Source organism: Sparus aurata, chromosome 5 (assembly GCF_900880675.1).
Source record: "Sparus aurata chromosome 5, fSpaAur1.1, whole genome shotgun sequence".
Taxonomy (NCBI): Eukaryota; Metazoa; Chordata; class Actinopteri; order Spariformes; family Sparidae; genus Sparus; species Sparus aurata.
In genome coordinates, this window is record NC_044191.1 from 5,791,054 (window position 1) to 5,808,071 (window position 17,018).

The window sequence follows — 17,018 nt, forward strand, 5'->3', positions numbered from 1 at the left end:
CCTGTGTATGTCATATTATTAATACTGACTCATCAATGTGTAAACAGAATTATATTCTTATAGATGCTATCGGTGGAGCTGTTTTTGATAACCCTGGTATAAGCCAGTGGTTCCCCACACGGGGTTCCACTGCTCAGGGGGGAGGAAAAGGCTCTCATATAAAAAGGGCCACAACAACACACTGTATTTTTTGCATACTTGATATTGGTGAAACAGTAGAACCCTAAAACGTATCAAATAAAACGATGGTAGAGGATCAGAGAGGACTTTATTTTAGAGCACACTACTAAGATGTAATGAGCAGTACTTTTTGTCAAATTATACAAAAATAGGGATAAGATTGTCTATAAAAGACTGTGCACATACACTATCATATGTGATATAACAGAGATGTAATAAAAAATTATTTGTATCAAACTAGGGAAAACATGATGGTCCTTATTAGATAGTAAACAAAGACAAATTATAAGATGAGTTCATTAATAACATTAAAAATCTATAATTTGTATCAAATTAGGAGAAACCTAGAAAGGTGTTCTTTATTAGAAAATAATAAAACCTGTTTTATCCTGATATTTTTAAACTAAATAGCAACCACCTGAACTTTATATTAATGAGACGAAAACTAGATATAATATAGATATTTAGGCTATATCCTCATCATAACCAGACATCTAAATATGTAAATCACACTATAATGTTATTTTCTTATAGGCTGTAATTTGACAAATGTAGTGTGATTTCCAGCAACAGTGGCTACAGGATCAACCAGCTGTCCTCCTCAGTGTGTGACCACATTCCAGACAGCTCAGCTGCACTCACGCTGCTTTGGCTGCAGTGTGCAGTGACTGTGAGCCCAGGCTGATATCTGTGGGGCGCGTTGTAAAGTTGTGAATGCTAAAATAAGCTTTCGCCACAGTTAGCAACAAACCATGTAAAAAAGAAAAACATCTCTCAATTTTGTTACTTTAGCCCAGATTTACAGCAATATTTGTGAAAATTGTGAAAATAACTTATCTTGTAAAAATATAATGTCAATGTTAAACCTGAATAAAAAAAAAATCTAAATCTTAATGTGACATTTAAATCTAAATGTTAAATCTAAATGTCACGGGCGAAACTAAATATTTAGCGTTATGCAAACTCACTCTCTATCACCGAAAGTACCTAAATAAAAGCTCATTGACGCGAACAAGCCTGTCCGCGGTCTTCTCCGGGTAGTCAGGCGGAGTGATTGTGCTGCACTACGTCTCCTCGCCTGCTCTCGTGTTGCCTGCCAGCATGTCCAGCGACTCAGCTGTAAACATTGGTAGGGCCGTTTGGAGGCAGTACAGAGTTTCAGCAATGCGTCTGCAAGACAGCGACAGTCGCCCTTCACACAGAGTCGATGCATGAACTCAGCGGCGGTTCGCCAATTCTTCCACTGCTTGTTCACACAGAGCCAAGCAGCTTGATGTTAACAGCATTCCATGCAATTATAAACAGTCAGTGAGTACATGTTTAGATTGACGGGAAACACCTTGAAAGAAAAACACATTTTTAATGAACATTTAGATTTAGATTTTTATTTAGATTTAACATTGACATTATATTTCACAAGAGAAGTAAATATCACAAAGTTCAGAAATATTGCTGTAGATCTGGTCAAAAGTAACACACAGTTTGCATATGTTTTTTTAATGGTTGCTAAATGTGGCGGAATTTATTTTAGCATGCACAATAGAGATGTAATGAACCATCAGTGTAATGAACCATCAGTGTGTTTGTGTCAGATTAGGAAAAAAGATAATATGGTCTTTATTAGATAGCGAACAAAGACAGTTTAGCTGAGTTCACTAGAAAACAGTCATATCTATCATTTCTCTCAGTCTCCATCATCTCATGTGCAGGTTGATCTGCAATAACATGTAATGTTTTTGTAGCTAAATCCAGGAGGACAGCAGAAATAACACTGTGTCCTCTGTGCCAGTGACAGATATACTTTCCAGACAATAAAGCTAGTATCATCACCACTCCTGATACGACTTGCAATACTCTTACTGTAAAATTCCTTTTAATGATACAGGGTAAATGTTCATCACAACAGTCATTTTCCTGTAACATTGAGGAGAGATAATAAATATAATAACATTTCCATAAGTACTTCAGGAATCAATACTTCCAAGGCCACTTGCTAATTGCACTGTGTGCTGTTGGAAAACAGCCGCATAGTTAAAGAAACATCAGTTCTGCTGGGATCTTTGTTCAGAATCAAACCGTGGAAGCTTTCTGCGGCTCGTGCGTAAAAGTAGCTCCTGCTGATCCACACAAAGTGTTTCTACGTGTGTGAGTCACAGGAGAGTGAAGCAGGAAGCAGCTCTGCTCTCAACCATGTAACGTTTCAGACGGGACACTTTAGACAATTGTTTCATCGATTATTTTGTACTTAAAACTTGTTACTGGTTTAAATCTTGTAAACCAGTATGTAAGGGTTTCCCGCTCCAAACATGTGATTGTTTACATGTATATCTCCGCAGAGTCTGCCTGTGTGACTGCTGTGGCTGTGATCACACTCTGCAGCTCTGCTCGTTGGTGCTGAATATCTGCCTCAGCAGCGCGCAGATAAAAATCACAAGAAGTCGGTGCCCGTCAAAGTTAATGGTAACAACCATCCCGTGAGGCTCCTCGTAACAGAGCCGTGCTGCAAACCGAGAGATGACATCCCGGAGAGAAACCTGCTGCAGTGCCCCCATGATTCTTCCGCCTGATCCAGCCATTGTCTCTGCCTCAACATCGTAATGTGCCGCATTTTATGGAGCATTTTTTCGATTCAGAATTCCGCCGGCCGAGGATCATTTCAGAGAGACACGAGTCGTTTTTGCCGTTACATCTGTCGGCCTGGCTGAGCTCGGCTTCCCTCGTCGCGTCAACCCGGCTCGGGAGCTCGGGAACCAAGGCGAATAAATGAAAAAGTCATTTGTTACTCTTCTTCGTTTTTCTTAAAAAGGATATCCATTCACCGTGTGTTGATTCGGATTCAGTGTGAGGATCCCTCCGTGCAGTATGTGCTCTCGAGTTGGACAAGCTGGGGCAGACTTCCTGTTACATTGGTTGGATATATGGTCTCGGGTTGGACAATACATGTACCGCTGGACATACGGTCTCGAGTTGGACAAGCTGTAGCACACTCCTTGTAAAACTGGTTGGATATGTGAAGTCGGGTTGGATAACCTCCCACTCTCCTCCCCGATGGGGCGGGACTTCCTCTACAAGAAAAACTATAACAAGCCAGCCCCACTGTACAGATTTCAGCAGAAGATGACCATGGATCGAGTTTGCAGGATTGTTCTAGCTCTGCTCCAGCCGACAAGATGGATTTGTCGTCATGGGTTTGGATTCCAGCTGATCCGTAAGAGGCCTGATGGTCTCGTTTTTACGCTTCTACATGACGAACAGCCACTCCTCGTGGTCTTCATTGATCGCGTCTGGCAGAGCATCCCTGCTGATAATACACCTGTGTAGTGATGTCCACGGTGGCATCCGCGTCGAGGCACATGCTCTAATGACGCTCTGCGAGCTCCGAGTGCCATGTCCACCTACAATGATCATCTGGCGCATGGCAGCACAGTCACGTTATCCACGAGAATATGATCACACAGCAGCATTATGGCGCATGAGGACGCGAAGAACCCCACAATGGCAGGAGACACCACAGTGTCCTCACTCAACACACTGCAACAATCTGAACACAGCGCACCGATCACATCCTCATATACTCCACAAAGATCACCGCTATTAAATGACAAATGCTGGTCGAAAATGTCCCTGCTGATAATGTTCCTGTGCAGTGATGCCCACGGTGGTCGAGACACCTGCTACTGACGCTCTGCGAGCTCTGAGTGCCGTGTTCACCTGCGAAGATCATCTGGAGAGTCGAGCTCGGCACCGAACGCATGACAGACAGCACAGTCGTGTTATCCAGGGGGATATGATCACACAGCAGCATAATGACACATGAAGACGCGAAGAACACCACAATGGCAGGAGACACCACGCTGTCCTCACACAACACACTGCAACAATCTCGACGCAGCGCACCGATCACATTCTCCTATACTCCACAAAGATCACCGCTATTAAATGACAAATGCTGGTCTAAAATGTCCCTGCTGATAATGTTCCTGTGCAGTGATGTCCACGGTGGTCGAGACACCTGCTCTAATGACGCCCTGCCAGCTCTGAGTGCCGTGTTCACCTGCGAAGATCATCTGGAGCGTCGAGCTCGGCACCGAATGCATGACTAGACAGCACAGTCGTGTTATCCAGGGGGATATGATCACACAGCAGCATAATGGTGCATGAAGACGCGAAGAACCCCACACAGGCCCGAGACACAACAACACTGCAGCAATCTCCACGCAGCGCACCGATGACATCCTCATCCTCTCAAAGATCACCGCCATAAAATGACAAAATGCTTGTGCAAATTTCTTTTGAATAAAGTTTGAGTGATCATTTGTTTCTGTGTTAAATCTGTCAAACTACTGCTCCACCAGTGCGATTTTATCGAGGTCAGGTTTCCTCTGTTTGCTCACGAGGACGCGGCGGTGTTTCGTGCCGTTTCCAACTCGAATCAAACCCGTAATGACGAAGCCACTGCGTTGGCTGGTGCACAGACACATGTGCTTCACAACGAAGAGCTCATAATTTTTCTGTTTTGCCTACATTGATAATTCACACGCCAGTACGTTCAAATAGACTTTGGTCAGCTTGTGTGGGAGTAATTACATTCAGAGTGTGTATAGTAAAAGACTCGCCACTGATTATTATTGATGGTACATATTGGTCCAGACCACAGACACTGAGCACAGAGTCAAAAGCTGCAGTGACAGAGGAAACTCTCCTCCTAAAGCTTCTCCAGCACATGACGGTGTGTGAGCCTGTGTGCGCTCTGGATGGCACAGAGGCTCTCACCGCGCCCAACAAGCAAAGGCACTAATTGTACAAACGACTGGTCGACCTGGTGTTGTGTTCTGTCTTGTGCTGCTTTGAGGTTGTGTTGTGTTGTTCACTGAAGTCAGTTCTGGTGCGATCTTTGCTCAGAATCAAGCCGTGGAACCCTGTCTGTGGCTCGTGCGTAAAGTACCTGCTGTTCAGTGCCGGCCCTGACCAATTTGGTTAGCGAGGCAAGATGTGAGCAGGTGCCCCCTTGCATCGCAGTCAATTTCACAATCAATTTTATACAGTCACACCGAAACTGCACCTGTGTATTCAAGATTTTATTCATTTTAAGTCAAATATATCACACCAAATGAAAACTGCAGAAAGAAACAAGTGAAGGCATTGCACAAACATAAAGAATATTTTATTTACATACAAAATAAAAAAATATGCAGTGTCACTCTGCTGAGCTGAGGTAGAGGGACAGGAGCACCTGATGCTGTGTCACTGGAGGTGGTGGTGAGATATTTTATAAGTGCATCTAAAGAGAGAAGTATATGTGACCACTGGATGTTATATCTTATTTTTTTTTTAAAAAGAAAAAAAAAAAAGGAAACAGATGCTTGGTGTGTGCTTGTTCTGGAGAGCTTCAATGAAGGGAAGTGAGGAACCAGTGATGCGTTGGGCAGGCACCTGTTTCACCACCTTCAGCAGTGCTTTCCTGTCAGACACAGAGCAGTTGCCATACCATACTGTGACACAGTTGGTAAAGATGCTGTTGATTTGTGTTGCGGTAGAAATTCACCAGAATCTGAGGAGACAGATGGACCTTCTTAAGATTCCTGAGGAAGAAGAGATCATGGCAAACCTTCTTGATCAGGGTGGAGGTGTTCAAGAGAGGACCTTGGAGATGTGGACACACAGAAACTTAAAGCTGGTGACACACTCAACATCCATCTCGTTGATACTGATGGGTGTATGGCTTTCTGTAGTCCACAATGAGCTCTTTGGTCTTCTTGGTGTTGAGAGCCAAGTTGTTGTTGGCGCACCACACTGTTAGGTGCTGGACTACCTCCCTGTAGGCCGACTCATCGTTGCTGCTGATGGGACCAGTCATCGTTGTGTTGTCTGTGAGCTTGACTATGGTTGAACCATGTTCAGGTGTGCAGTCGCAGGTGAAGAGGGGGCACACAGCATACATCCTTTTGGAACGCCAGTGCTCAGGGTTGAGGAGGTGTGGTTATCTAACCTAACAGTCTCCTACCGCCAGAACAGGATTACAGAAGAAGCCATCTTGAAGCACTTTGTGATGATGGGGGTGAAGTGCAACTGGGCGGAAGTCATTACGGATCGCTGCAGTGGAGTGTTTTGGCACCGGCACGATGGAGGTGGTTATGAAGCACGTGGGTACAGCTGCTTGGGCTCGTGACAGGTTGAATATGTCAGTCCAGACCTCAGTCAGCTGCACAGCCCAGGCCCTGAGGATGCGTCTGGGGACACCATCAGGACCAACAGCCTTCTGTGCATGATACCTGCTCAGTGCTGCATGCATGTCGGTGGGAGAGAGTGTGGGGCTGGTGGTCTGCAGGGAGCACAGCCTTGATGGCCACCTCCTTGTTGTCCCTGACAAAACAGCCATAAAAGTTGTTAAGCTCATCAGCTCATCGCTGGATGAAGTTGAGGAGTTGGCTGGTTTGTAGCATGTGATGGCCTGGATGCCTTGCCACATGCATTGGGGTCAGAGTTGCTCTTGAAGTGCTCCTCGACCCTTAGCTTGTGGCTGTGCTTGGTGTCTTGATGCCCTTCTTCAGGTTTGCCCTGGATGATCTATAGGCCCGAGCATCGCCTGATCTGAAGGCAGCGTCAGGTGCTTTCGGCAGGAGTCGGCCCTGCGTTCCAGAATTCTCTCGCAGAGCTCCTGCTCCAGAGCTCTTATCTCCTGCCACCCAGTGTGGAGTGTGGAAGTTAGAGTGATGGCTCCCACAACTCCTACTTACAATATCTTTCTGTCGACCTTGGAACAAATCCTGACATATTGTAAACCATGAGGTGATTGAAAGTCGCCACAAAAATAAAGTAAAAACTGATTTAAAATCATCCAGTGATCCAATCAGGTTCAATGGATGCATAATGATAAATACTGCTGCCAGCAGCAGGTGGACTTGAGGCTTGAAGATTCAGTTATGACAATCAGCTCCTCTCGGGAGCTGCAGACAGTTTAATGAGCCAGGATTCTTACTGCTCATCCAGAGACAAATACAAGCTGCTCCATAAATGTTAAAGTACAGAGCCCCCTGTATGAATATAGATAATGGTACATTTATCACACAGCATCCTGAATATGTTATTTTGTTTCAGGATGCACTGAAAACCCTGTCAGCTCAGGCAGCTTGCACATTGTTAAGACAGTTTCACCTGTGCATCACATATTGTTGAGGTTCGGTTTAATGCGGTTTAATTGTGAGCTCTGATAATAAACACAAATGTGGAGTTCCTTTAAAATGTTTGTGTTTTCTAATATTGTTTGGCTGATTGCTTCTGTATTTCTGAGGCCAAGAACCGAAATAAACCTAAAAACATCGAACACGTACAACAAATAAAATAAAATAGTGGCTATAAACAGTAATAATACTTATGACAAAATGAGGGTGATGTTGACAAAGTTCAGGTCTGTACTTATCAAATTATTAGTAGCCGTTATTAACAGACGGCAATAATTCAAAATCATACAGTTCCCAGCACAGTTACACTGTAACACTAATGACTCTGAGTCTAGTGAAGATCAAAATACAACATAATTCTGATTAACATCATGTTTCTCTGACTTTTGTGTTTGTTTTCTGTTCCCACAAGCTGCAAGCTGTGTTGCTCTCTCACTCTCTATAGCTTCCTCCTCTTTCTCCTCTTCTTCTTCCTCCTCCTCCTCTTCTTATTCTCCTTCTTCTTCTTCGTCGTCCTCCTCCTCTCTTTCACTCAGGCTCCCTTCTGATGGACCTCAAGCCCCTGGGACCATCTTCCTCTCCTGGCTCCTGCTGCCTCACATGTTGATGGGTATGGATCATCATACCCTGGGCTCCACTGGATCATTGCATTGTATTTCTGTCACATCTGATGTCTCTTCACTCGGATCTTCTCTGTTTTACTGCTAGCTGTCTTGTGTTTCCTGCCCTAACAGGTCACCACGGTGGAGAAGAGGTCATGTGGCTCTGGCAACCCCTTGACGATGCCTCGGCCTGCTCAGTCGTCTCCTGTATCCAAACACTTCACATATGTTATGATTTGTATCAGATATTCTGTGAATGCAAATTGTCAACTGTGATTTTATTGTTCTGTTCTTGTGACATCTATTGCATGTGTGTTTGTCCTGGGAGAGGGATCCCTCTTCTGTGGCTCTTCCTGAGGTTTCTTCAATGTAATTGTGATTTTGGGCTGTATAAATGAAATTGATTTGGATTTGATTTGATACGCTTCAGCATAATTAACACAGTATTTATTTGACTGAAGATGGCACACACTGTCAGACATTTGAAATATAAATGACAGATTATAACTTTGTTGGACACTGAAGAAATATTTAGAAAGTTTGTCTTTATTAGGACACTAGATACAGAGCATACATGCTGTATACAGCACACAGTAACAGAGCATTGAACATAAAAACGACCTGCTGTTGCTCAAATCAAACGAGACTGATGTTTTGTTCCAGTGCGTACTGCCTGCTTCTCCCTGCTCCACCCTATCCAGAGCAAACCTCTACACCTCTCCCACTCTTAGGGGCGGTTCTAGGGGGGGGGGCCAACAGGGGCCAGTGCCCCCATAACTCTGAGTCTGGACCCCCCTGTGGCCCCCCTGACAGGGAGTCTGCATCAATAATACAATGACAGATTTCTTGCAATGATTTTGTTTTGAAGAGAGAGGTTGAAATAAAGTGTCTCAGCAGTTTACTACCCAATCAAAATTGCTGAAATTGTAAACACTGCTTTGTCTGAATGAGGGATTTATCTTTTTTTCCCGGGTTGTATGTGCCCCCTAACAAAGAAGTCGGCCCCAACCTGGCCCCCCTATTAAAACTGGTCTAGAACCGCCACTGCCCACTCTCCTCTCATGTCAGTTCAGTTTATCAGAATGGGGACTGGTATAAGAAAGGAGTTCACCCAGTGACACCTAGTGTCCCATTTGGCTTCTGCAGTGAGTAACAGGACAGCCAGAAGCTACTCTGACAGACTCAGAAGAACACAATTAAAACCCCAGTTTGTATTTGGAGCTCTTTTAGGAGAGGAAACAGAACTCCTCTGAGTGAATCAGTGACGTATCAGGCTACATTTATCAGCTGATGACACTTTGATATTTTATTCGTCATTAGAACAATGAGCATGTCTGTGTGAAAGCATGAAGCAGTGTGCGTCCTCATACAAGCCCCCACAGCACCTTTAGCTCCAGACCCTCAGTCTGAGAAGAGCTGCCTCAGCGTCTGAGTTGATTTCTGTTTTATGAAAAGCGACTGTGACAGTGAAGTGATGTCGACATGTGTGTTGATTACCTTTGTGAGCTGTTGGAATAAAGGGAAGTCAACTGATCAACGTGTGTTTATAAGTTATTATGAGCTTTTAATGCTGTCATGAATTAAACTGACTCAGCACTATATAAGCAGCCATTGTTGTCTCGTTTGTGTCACAGTCATATGATATCTTGATGTCTTGATATTTCTTAAAGTTTTGTCATTTCAAAGCTCATTTTTGTGACCTGAGAATATTTGTATTCATTAGTTTGTAGAGTTTGTGTGTAGCATAGGAACTACACATGGAGTTTCTTTATACTTCTTTTGTTGCATGATGACACAATCATACTGAAACTTTAATTCACAAAATTCTGACATGTGGCTCAGTGGAAAACAGATAGTAATAACAGTTTGATTCTATTTTTTATTTTCACTGCTACCGGCATCTTCTCGCATACCGCGCAAGTGCACGCACGCACGCACGCACGCACACGGTGCTGCTGACGCAGAGAAGGTGGATGAAGTAACTGCCACAGCAAAATGTTAATTTACTGAAACTAAATGTCTGTATTTTTCACCTTTTGGGTTATGACCCGGAGGTCGGCAGACCATATAGGATGTAGGAAGAGACAGGAGGGGCAGAAACTTGAACTGAATCCAATTTGGAAAGTTATAAATTAAATTGTCTGCTGATATGTGGTTTGATGTTTTGACATGTATGTGTGAGATGTAAATAACTATATGAATTGATGGTGAGGTGTAAACAATGCAAATAATTGACGTGTATTGATGAGCTGGAAATAAATGTTGCTGATATGTGAATTGATTATGTATATTGTAAATACGTTTTACAAATTATAGTGTAGATTGATGGTGAAATGTAGGCTTAATAAGTTACCAATATGTGAATGTAAGATATAATCAAGAAGGCCATAAGTTGATAAAATATGTATTACGCTGCTGGTGCAAGGCAAAAAATATATATATTTTGAGAGATAATGGCCGCTGAGTGAAGAAGGGCTCCTCCTCCTTACAAAAGCCAATTTAACCACTGGCTGTAGGTGTGCCTCGTCAGCCCCGTTAGCTAAGCTTGACATATTAAACCTGAAATCAACACTGAGAAATTACTGAATACTTGTGGTATTACTTAGCCTAATGACAGTCATGGGACAGTTACTTAAAATCCAATCTAATTGTTTATTGACTGACTGAGTGTGGGAGGAAACCGGAGCACCCGGTGGAAACCCACGCAGACACAGGGACAATGAGCAGGCTTTACACAGACAGAAAGAGGCCCAGAAAAAGCCAGTCCCCTCTGCTGTGAAGCCACAATGTCAAGATTGCTACCTTGTTTTGACTGCACAACTTCCTAGAAGCCCAGAAAACCATGCTAAAGAAACCCTTCACTGAAAATGACTTTACACATCCCTAATCCTCATCGAAGCAGGAAACACAGCAGCTGAAAGTCTTTTCAGGAGATGGTGAGCAGTCGTCTGGTTGGATGTTAATGATGCCTTCGTCCTCCTGAGAAGCAGCAGGAGGCTCACATTCAAAATCCTCACTTGAAGAAGTAAACCCCGAGCCTCTTGATGTCTTGACAGTGTCAGGACATCAAAACACAAACGCACAGAATTATCCTGTTACTGTCATGTCATCCTAAAGAATCATTTAAACTTATCACACAGTCAAACACACTCTCAGTGTAGAAACCCTACACAGAACATTACTTCACACATCCCTTATCAATGGGGGAAACATGGCAGCTGAAGGTCTTCCTGAACCAAGAGACAATGTGTCTGAAGCAATTCTTCTTCTTCTTCTTCTTCCTCTTCTTCTTTGGCCCGGTGTCTTCAGAAAAATCAAAGGACATTTAAAACTCCAGCCGTACTTCAGAATGCACAATCATTCAGACGCAAGTGGAGGTGAATGTTACTTACCACATGTGGTTGAGTCCTCAGATGTCTTCCTCTTTACTGTCGGTGTTGCTCACTGAGGACTCTGACGTCTCGTTCATTCAGGCAACATGGGGCCTTTCCAAGCAAATATTGGCATGTGATTGTCTGCAATCAGATCCGTCCCTGAATGAGCTGCATCTTTTTTTTCAAACATATTTTATGTTTGTAGGAAAAAACGGAGTGCCCGGAGAAAACCATGCAGATGCAGGGAGAGTGAGCAAACGATGACAATTTTGACTGCAAAACACCCCAAAAGACCTGAAAAATATCTATTACTTCACACATCCCTAATCATCATCAACGCAGGAAACACAGCAGCTGAAGGTCTTCCTCAACCAAGAGACAACGCGTCTGAAGCAATTCTTCTTCTTCTTCCCCTTCTTCTTTGGCCCGGTGTCTTCTGAAAATCAAAGGACATTTATAACTCCAGCCGTACTTCAGAATGCACAACAATTCAGACACGAGTAGAAGTGTATGTTACTAACCACATGTGGTTGAGTCCTCAGATGTCTTCCTGTTACTGTCAGTGTTGCTCACTGAGGACTCTGACGTCTTGTTCATACCGGACTGAAAACTAAACACACACAAGAAAAGGTTAGAGTGTTATTAGCGTAAATGTCATCACATCACAAAGCTGCAGCAAGGTATTTTTTTTTTTATTTTGTTGATTCTGGTGGCTTCTGAGGACCAAATTGGTATGATCATTAAAATCCTCCTGTAATAAATATCCTAATCCAGCTTTCATGTGGATTTGATTTAGAAGTGAGTAAAAGATAAAGGCAACAGATTGTCATACTATTTTTGATCATCTTACCTAACTGGAAGCTCCTGATCTTTGAGCAGCCTTTTGTTCTCAGTTGAACTGTGGGGCCAAACCAGGATCACACCTGATGGAAGAATTTCTGGAGATGGAGTGCAGTCATCTTGTTGGATGTTACTGCTTTCTTCATCCCTCAGAGGAGCAGCAGTAAACTCACTAACTGTAAGCTCCTGATCTTCCAGCAGCGCTGTGTTCTCGGCTGAACTGTGGGGTTGAACCAGGATCACACCTGATGGGAGAATTTCAGGAGATGGAGGGCAGTCGCCTAGTTGGATGGTAATACTGTCTTCATCATCCAGAGGAGCAGCAGGAGGTTCACATTCAAAGTCCTCATGTAAAGTCTGGACACTAAACATGAAAACATACACACACAGAATTATCTTGTTATTGTCATGAGGTACTCCAGTCATCCAGGTCATGGTAAATCTAAGGGCTGTATCATAGGTAACAGTTTCACCTCTCATCCAAGAGGATTCTTCAGTTCTCCACACACACACACGCACACACACACTGTCAAAATAGTTTAGATCCATCTACTCCTAATATAAAAACCATTATGTACACACACACCAAGACAGTTGAGATTCATACACTCCTGCCAGACACAAATACAAGAAATGGACATTATACATAGTCCTGAAAATGAAGCTCTGCCTGCTGCATTGTGTTTGCCATAATTTACGTAAAAAAGAATGTTTAACAGAGATTTAAATGTATGAAAGTTTAGAAGTTGATTGAAAGAAAGGACAAGAGGAAGTGACACATCACTGTTTGGTATAGAAAGGAGAAGTGTTACACTCAAGGCTCTGTCTGTCGCTCTGTCTCTGATGATCATTTTGATTATGATCATGATCACAATGAGAATTATGTAATAACTTTGCAAAATTGAAGGATGTATAATGTGTTACCATGATTGAACTAGATGTATTGGAGGTTAATAATGTAATGGAGGGAAGGTTAAATCATTACATTACGCTTGTATTGGAGGAGACAGTCAAGAGGAAGTAGCAAGCGCTGGGTGTGTGTGAAAAAGAGGAAGTGTGCACTCAGGCCTTAACAGGATCACAGTAACAATTAAGTGTTGAACTTGGCTATAACTATAGTAAAAATATGTACAATGTGTAACCGTGATTGAAAACAATGTATTGAAGCTTAGAAATCTGATGAAAATCAGTAAAGAAACGGTGTTGAGCTGATCAGGGCAACATGAGGACAAGAGGAAAGGCTACGCCTTGGCCTCGAGAACAAGACCTTCATTTCACAACGAAGCATCATGAAATCGTTACTGTCAAGAAAGAGGTTATTAGCCATGCAGGGTAGACGTTTGGATTCAGGCAGTTAGAAGCTAGGCGAGTCTCCTCACTCCCAGCTTAAGAAATCCCTATTTAAATTCCCACTTTTTAAGCAATTTATAACGGAGAGCTAGGCGAGTGCCTCCTGGACAGGGGTAAACTCGGGATCTAACAACACACACACTTACCTCGGGTAGACTTTGGTGATGAATGGATGAGTGAGGACTTCACGTGGAGTGATCCTCTCATCTGCATCAAATGCCAGCATGGCCTTCAGGAGCTCGATACACTGCTCTCGCTCAACAGCCTCAGTTTTGTTATCTTCCTCCAGACGTTTCTAGTTAAGAGAACATCAGACAAATTTACCACCAGTCAAGTCATCCTCATGATCATGAAAAGACAATCAATCATAATGACAACAAAAGCTATTTCACACTTACTGCTTTCAGATCATCTAGAGATTGGAAGTTGTGACTCTTTTCAGTTCTACTATGGTGACGTTCAAAAAATTCCCAAGGAGTCTAAAAGAAGAATCAAAGTGTTTGTATTAATGTTCTACTGTTGAATGTTACAAAATGATAGATAGATAGATAGATAGATAGATAGATAGATAGATAGATAGATAGATAGATAGATAGATAGATAGATAGATAGATAGATAGATAGATAGTAAAGGCCAGAGAAGGTTCATTGTTGTACCTTGATTCTCCAAACTCCTGCCTCAGTTTTTGTGAAGTAAATCTTTGCACGCGGACACTTTTCAAGAAGATGGTCTGCTGGTTTACCAAGGAGTTCAACAATGCTCAGCATCTGGAGATTAAAGAGAGAATTACATCAAAATATGCAAGAGCAAGCAAAATATTGTTCCCAGGAGGACAAAGTAATGACCCGCCCTCATCTTAATGGCCTGCTTGGTTGGGTAAGAATATAAGGCCAAGCCAATCAGAGGCCGAGCAGGGCAGTTTATCCTGGAAAGCTTCTGTTCTCTTCGTGACAACATGCTAATGCTAAAACCTCAAATTGTAGCTAAAGTACAACAATTGTTTTTCACTCCCTATTTTCTTTAAATATTTTTCTGATTCCCTCTTCATACACTCATCACATGTCGAATGTACATGGAGCATTAACTAGAGAAATAACACGAGCACAAGAGAAGACATACAAGTACAAGCAATTGACAAATTGCCTGACTATAGCAGAAGACTTACTATTTCATAGTCATATTCTCCTGTGAACAGGTCAGGGCCACAGATCATCTCGAACATGGCACAGCCCAGGGCCCACATATCACTGGCCTCATTAAATTCACGGCCCAAAAAAACTTCTGGGGACCTGAATGTGGAAGAGAAACATTACAGGATGTGTACACTGTTACATTTTTGAAAGTGAGCACATGAAAAGAACATCGATTTATCAATCAAAGCTTTATTGTCATTTTGTTGTACCAACAAAGTAATAGAACAAAAATGAGGTCAATGACAGAAGACACAATAAATAACACACAATATATATATATGATAATTTAAAACTAAAACTATGACTAGGGGCTCGTGAAGTGCAGCAGTGCACGTTCATGGTAAAAATAGTAAACTACTAATTCTTTCCAGTATAATACAACAAATCATTTGTCTTACATAATTTCAAATATTTGCCTTCCTCTGAACTTCTTGGCCTGTGACGTGGGAATGGCCAGACCGAAGTCTATCAGCTTGACTTCAAAGGGTCGCTGGTGGTGATTCACCATCATAATGTTGTCCAGTTTGACATCAGTGTGGATCACCCCGATCCCCTTCAGCGCATCAAATGCTGTGGCCATCTGAAAGCACAAGATCGGTTAGAATGGACTCAAGCCTAAAACTGAGTGTACATTGCTTTGCTCTCCATCTGATGGTGCTGTGTTCATACCTGTTGGATGATGGTTCTGATGTCACTCAGAAGCATAGGGGTAAAGTCTTCCATCTCCATGTAGTCAAATAGGCTTATATCCAATGACTCAAACACAAGCGCCTTTCCATATATGGTCTGAAAACAATCGAAATACTTGACAATGTTGTGTTTGTCAAGGTTGTGGCACATGCTCATTCTCAGAATGGGGACCTTAAGACAAAGGCAAGTTTGAAATGATTAGTTTTTTGCAGTTGATTAATGTGTTGTCTTGGAGCATGCTGAAAGGTAGAGCTTCATCTTGTGGTGCTTAAAACTTGGTGTACCAATAATCACTTTATCTTTACATATTAGTGTTTGCTGATATCTTTACAATGTAAGGTCATTTATTTACAATAAGAGGAACAGTTTTTTTGTTTTTTTTTGCATGAGGCACTGACTGCACCTTTGACTATACAATATCTTTTACAACTGTGAACATCAAAATCAACAAAGATTCCAACCTCATTCTTGTTGTCTGTGGTCCAGCATGTAGGCATCTTTATAGCCACAACCTCAGATGTCTCCTTGTTCAAACATTTCACCACCTTTGCATAGCTGCCCTTTCCCACAGTTGCAACAAACTCATATTTCCTGGGGAGTCCACGGGGACAAGATTGTTTGGATTTAGTAGATGTCATTTCTCTCTGACAATGCTGAAACAAAACTGATGAAAAGAAGAAAAATGAAAAGCTACTTTCATTCCCTTTGAACATAACCATGTTTCAGATATTGTGCTACAGATAGTGTATATTTATATTGCTACCATCCACTGGTTTCTACCCTGTCAACAGTTAGATCTGACAAAACATGTTAGACCACTGTTCTAGGTTTTTACATGGATAGGCATGCATTTACTTCATATTCCACATTTTATTAATCATTGTCAGAGGTCTATGCAAAATTAAGGGAATTTACACTAAATGTTAACGTTCAGTACTAAGTTGTACATTTAAAATCAATTTACTTTAAAAAAGCATACAGATTCCCTCTCTGACCTCTGATTGCAGGCAACTAACTAAACAGTTCTTAATATTATCAATTAATCTCTACTTTCCGACTCCTGAAACTGAAAAGAAGGAGTGACTCACCTGTTTCACAGTGGTTAAAGTCGGTTAACCTTTCTGGATCACTTCTCGGATGTTTTGATAAGCTTAATTTTATAAACAGCACTTAAGTAGCCAGACATTTAGAACATTCCATGATGAAAGGTTCCCGAAAGTTCCCGTCAAAGCAACGTGTTCTCCTGGCAACAGTTTGAATGTAAACACCATCTACTATTAATTTCACCGTTGCCATGTAACATTTTTCATTTTTATTTTATACCACAATGATTTATGATCCTTGTTAGTTCACATTTTATTACAACCATCATTAGGAATGGATAAATTACAATGTACAGCAAATATAGTGTTGTGTTACAAAAGTTAACATTTATTTCAATGTAAACAAATAAGGAAATCTTTATAAACCACTTATTAAACAATTGGAAATGTTTACAAACCTCAGTTGCAACTTTATGTTGGCCATCCAAATAGTGTTTACAGAGGAGCTCCACAGTGTGCATTAATCTCTACAAAGTTTTATAAACATCACTTGCAATGTTTGAA

General features: G+C 42.0%; 1 protein-coding gene across 1 annotated transcript; it reads right to left on the reverse strand.

Annotated features, from left to right (window-relative positions):
- Positions 1-10,595: 10,595 nt before the first annotated feature.
- Positions 10,596-15,140, reverse strand: LOC115581296 (homeodomain-interacting protein kinase 4-like). Its single transcript, XM_030416255.1, has 8 exons — positions 15,120-15,140; positions 14,694-14,817; positions 14,185-14,295; positions 13,926-14,006; positions 13,674-13,822; positions 12,188-12,541; positions 11,859-11,947; positions 10,596-11,266 (listed from the first exon to the last, which is right to left on the reverse strand). Coding segments are annotated over exons 1-8 (1,035 nt in total). The 5' UTR covers positions 15,122-15,140; the 3' UTR covers positions 10,596-11,141.
- Between the last annotated feature and the right edge of the window lie 1,878 nt (positions 15,141-17,018).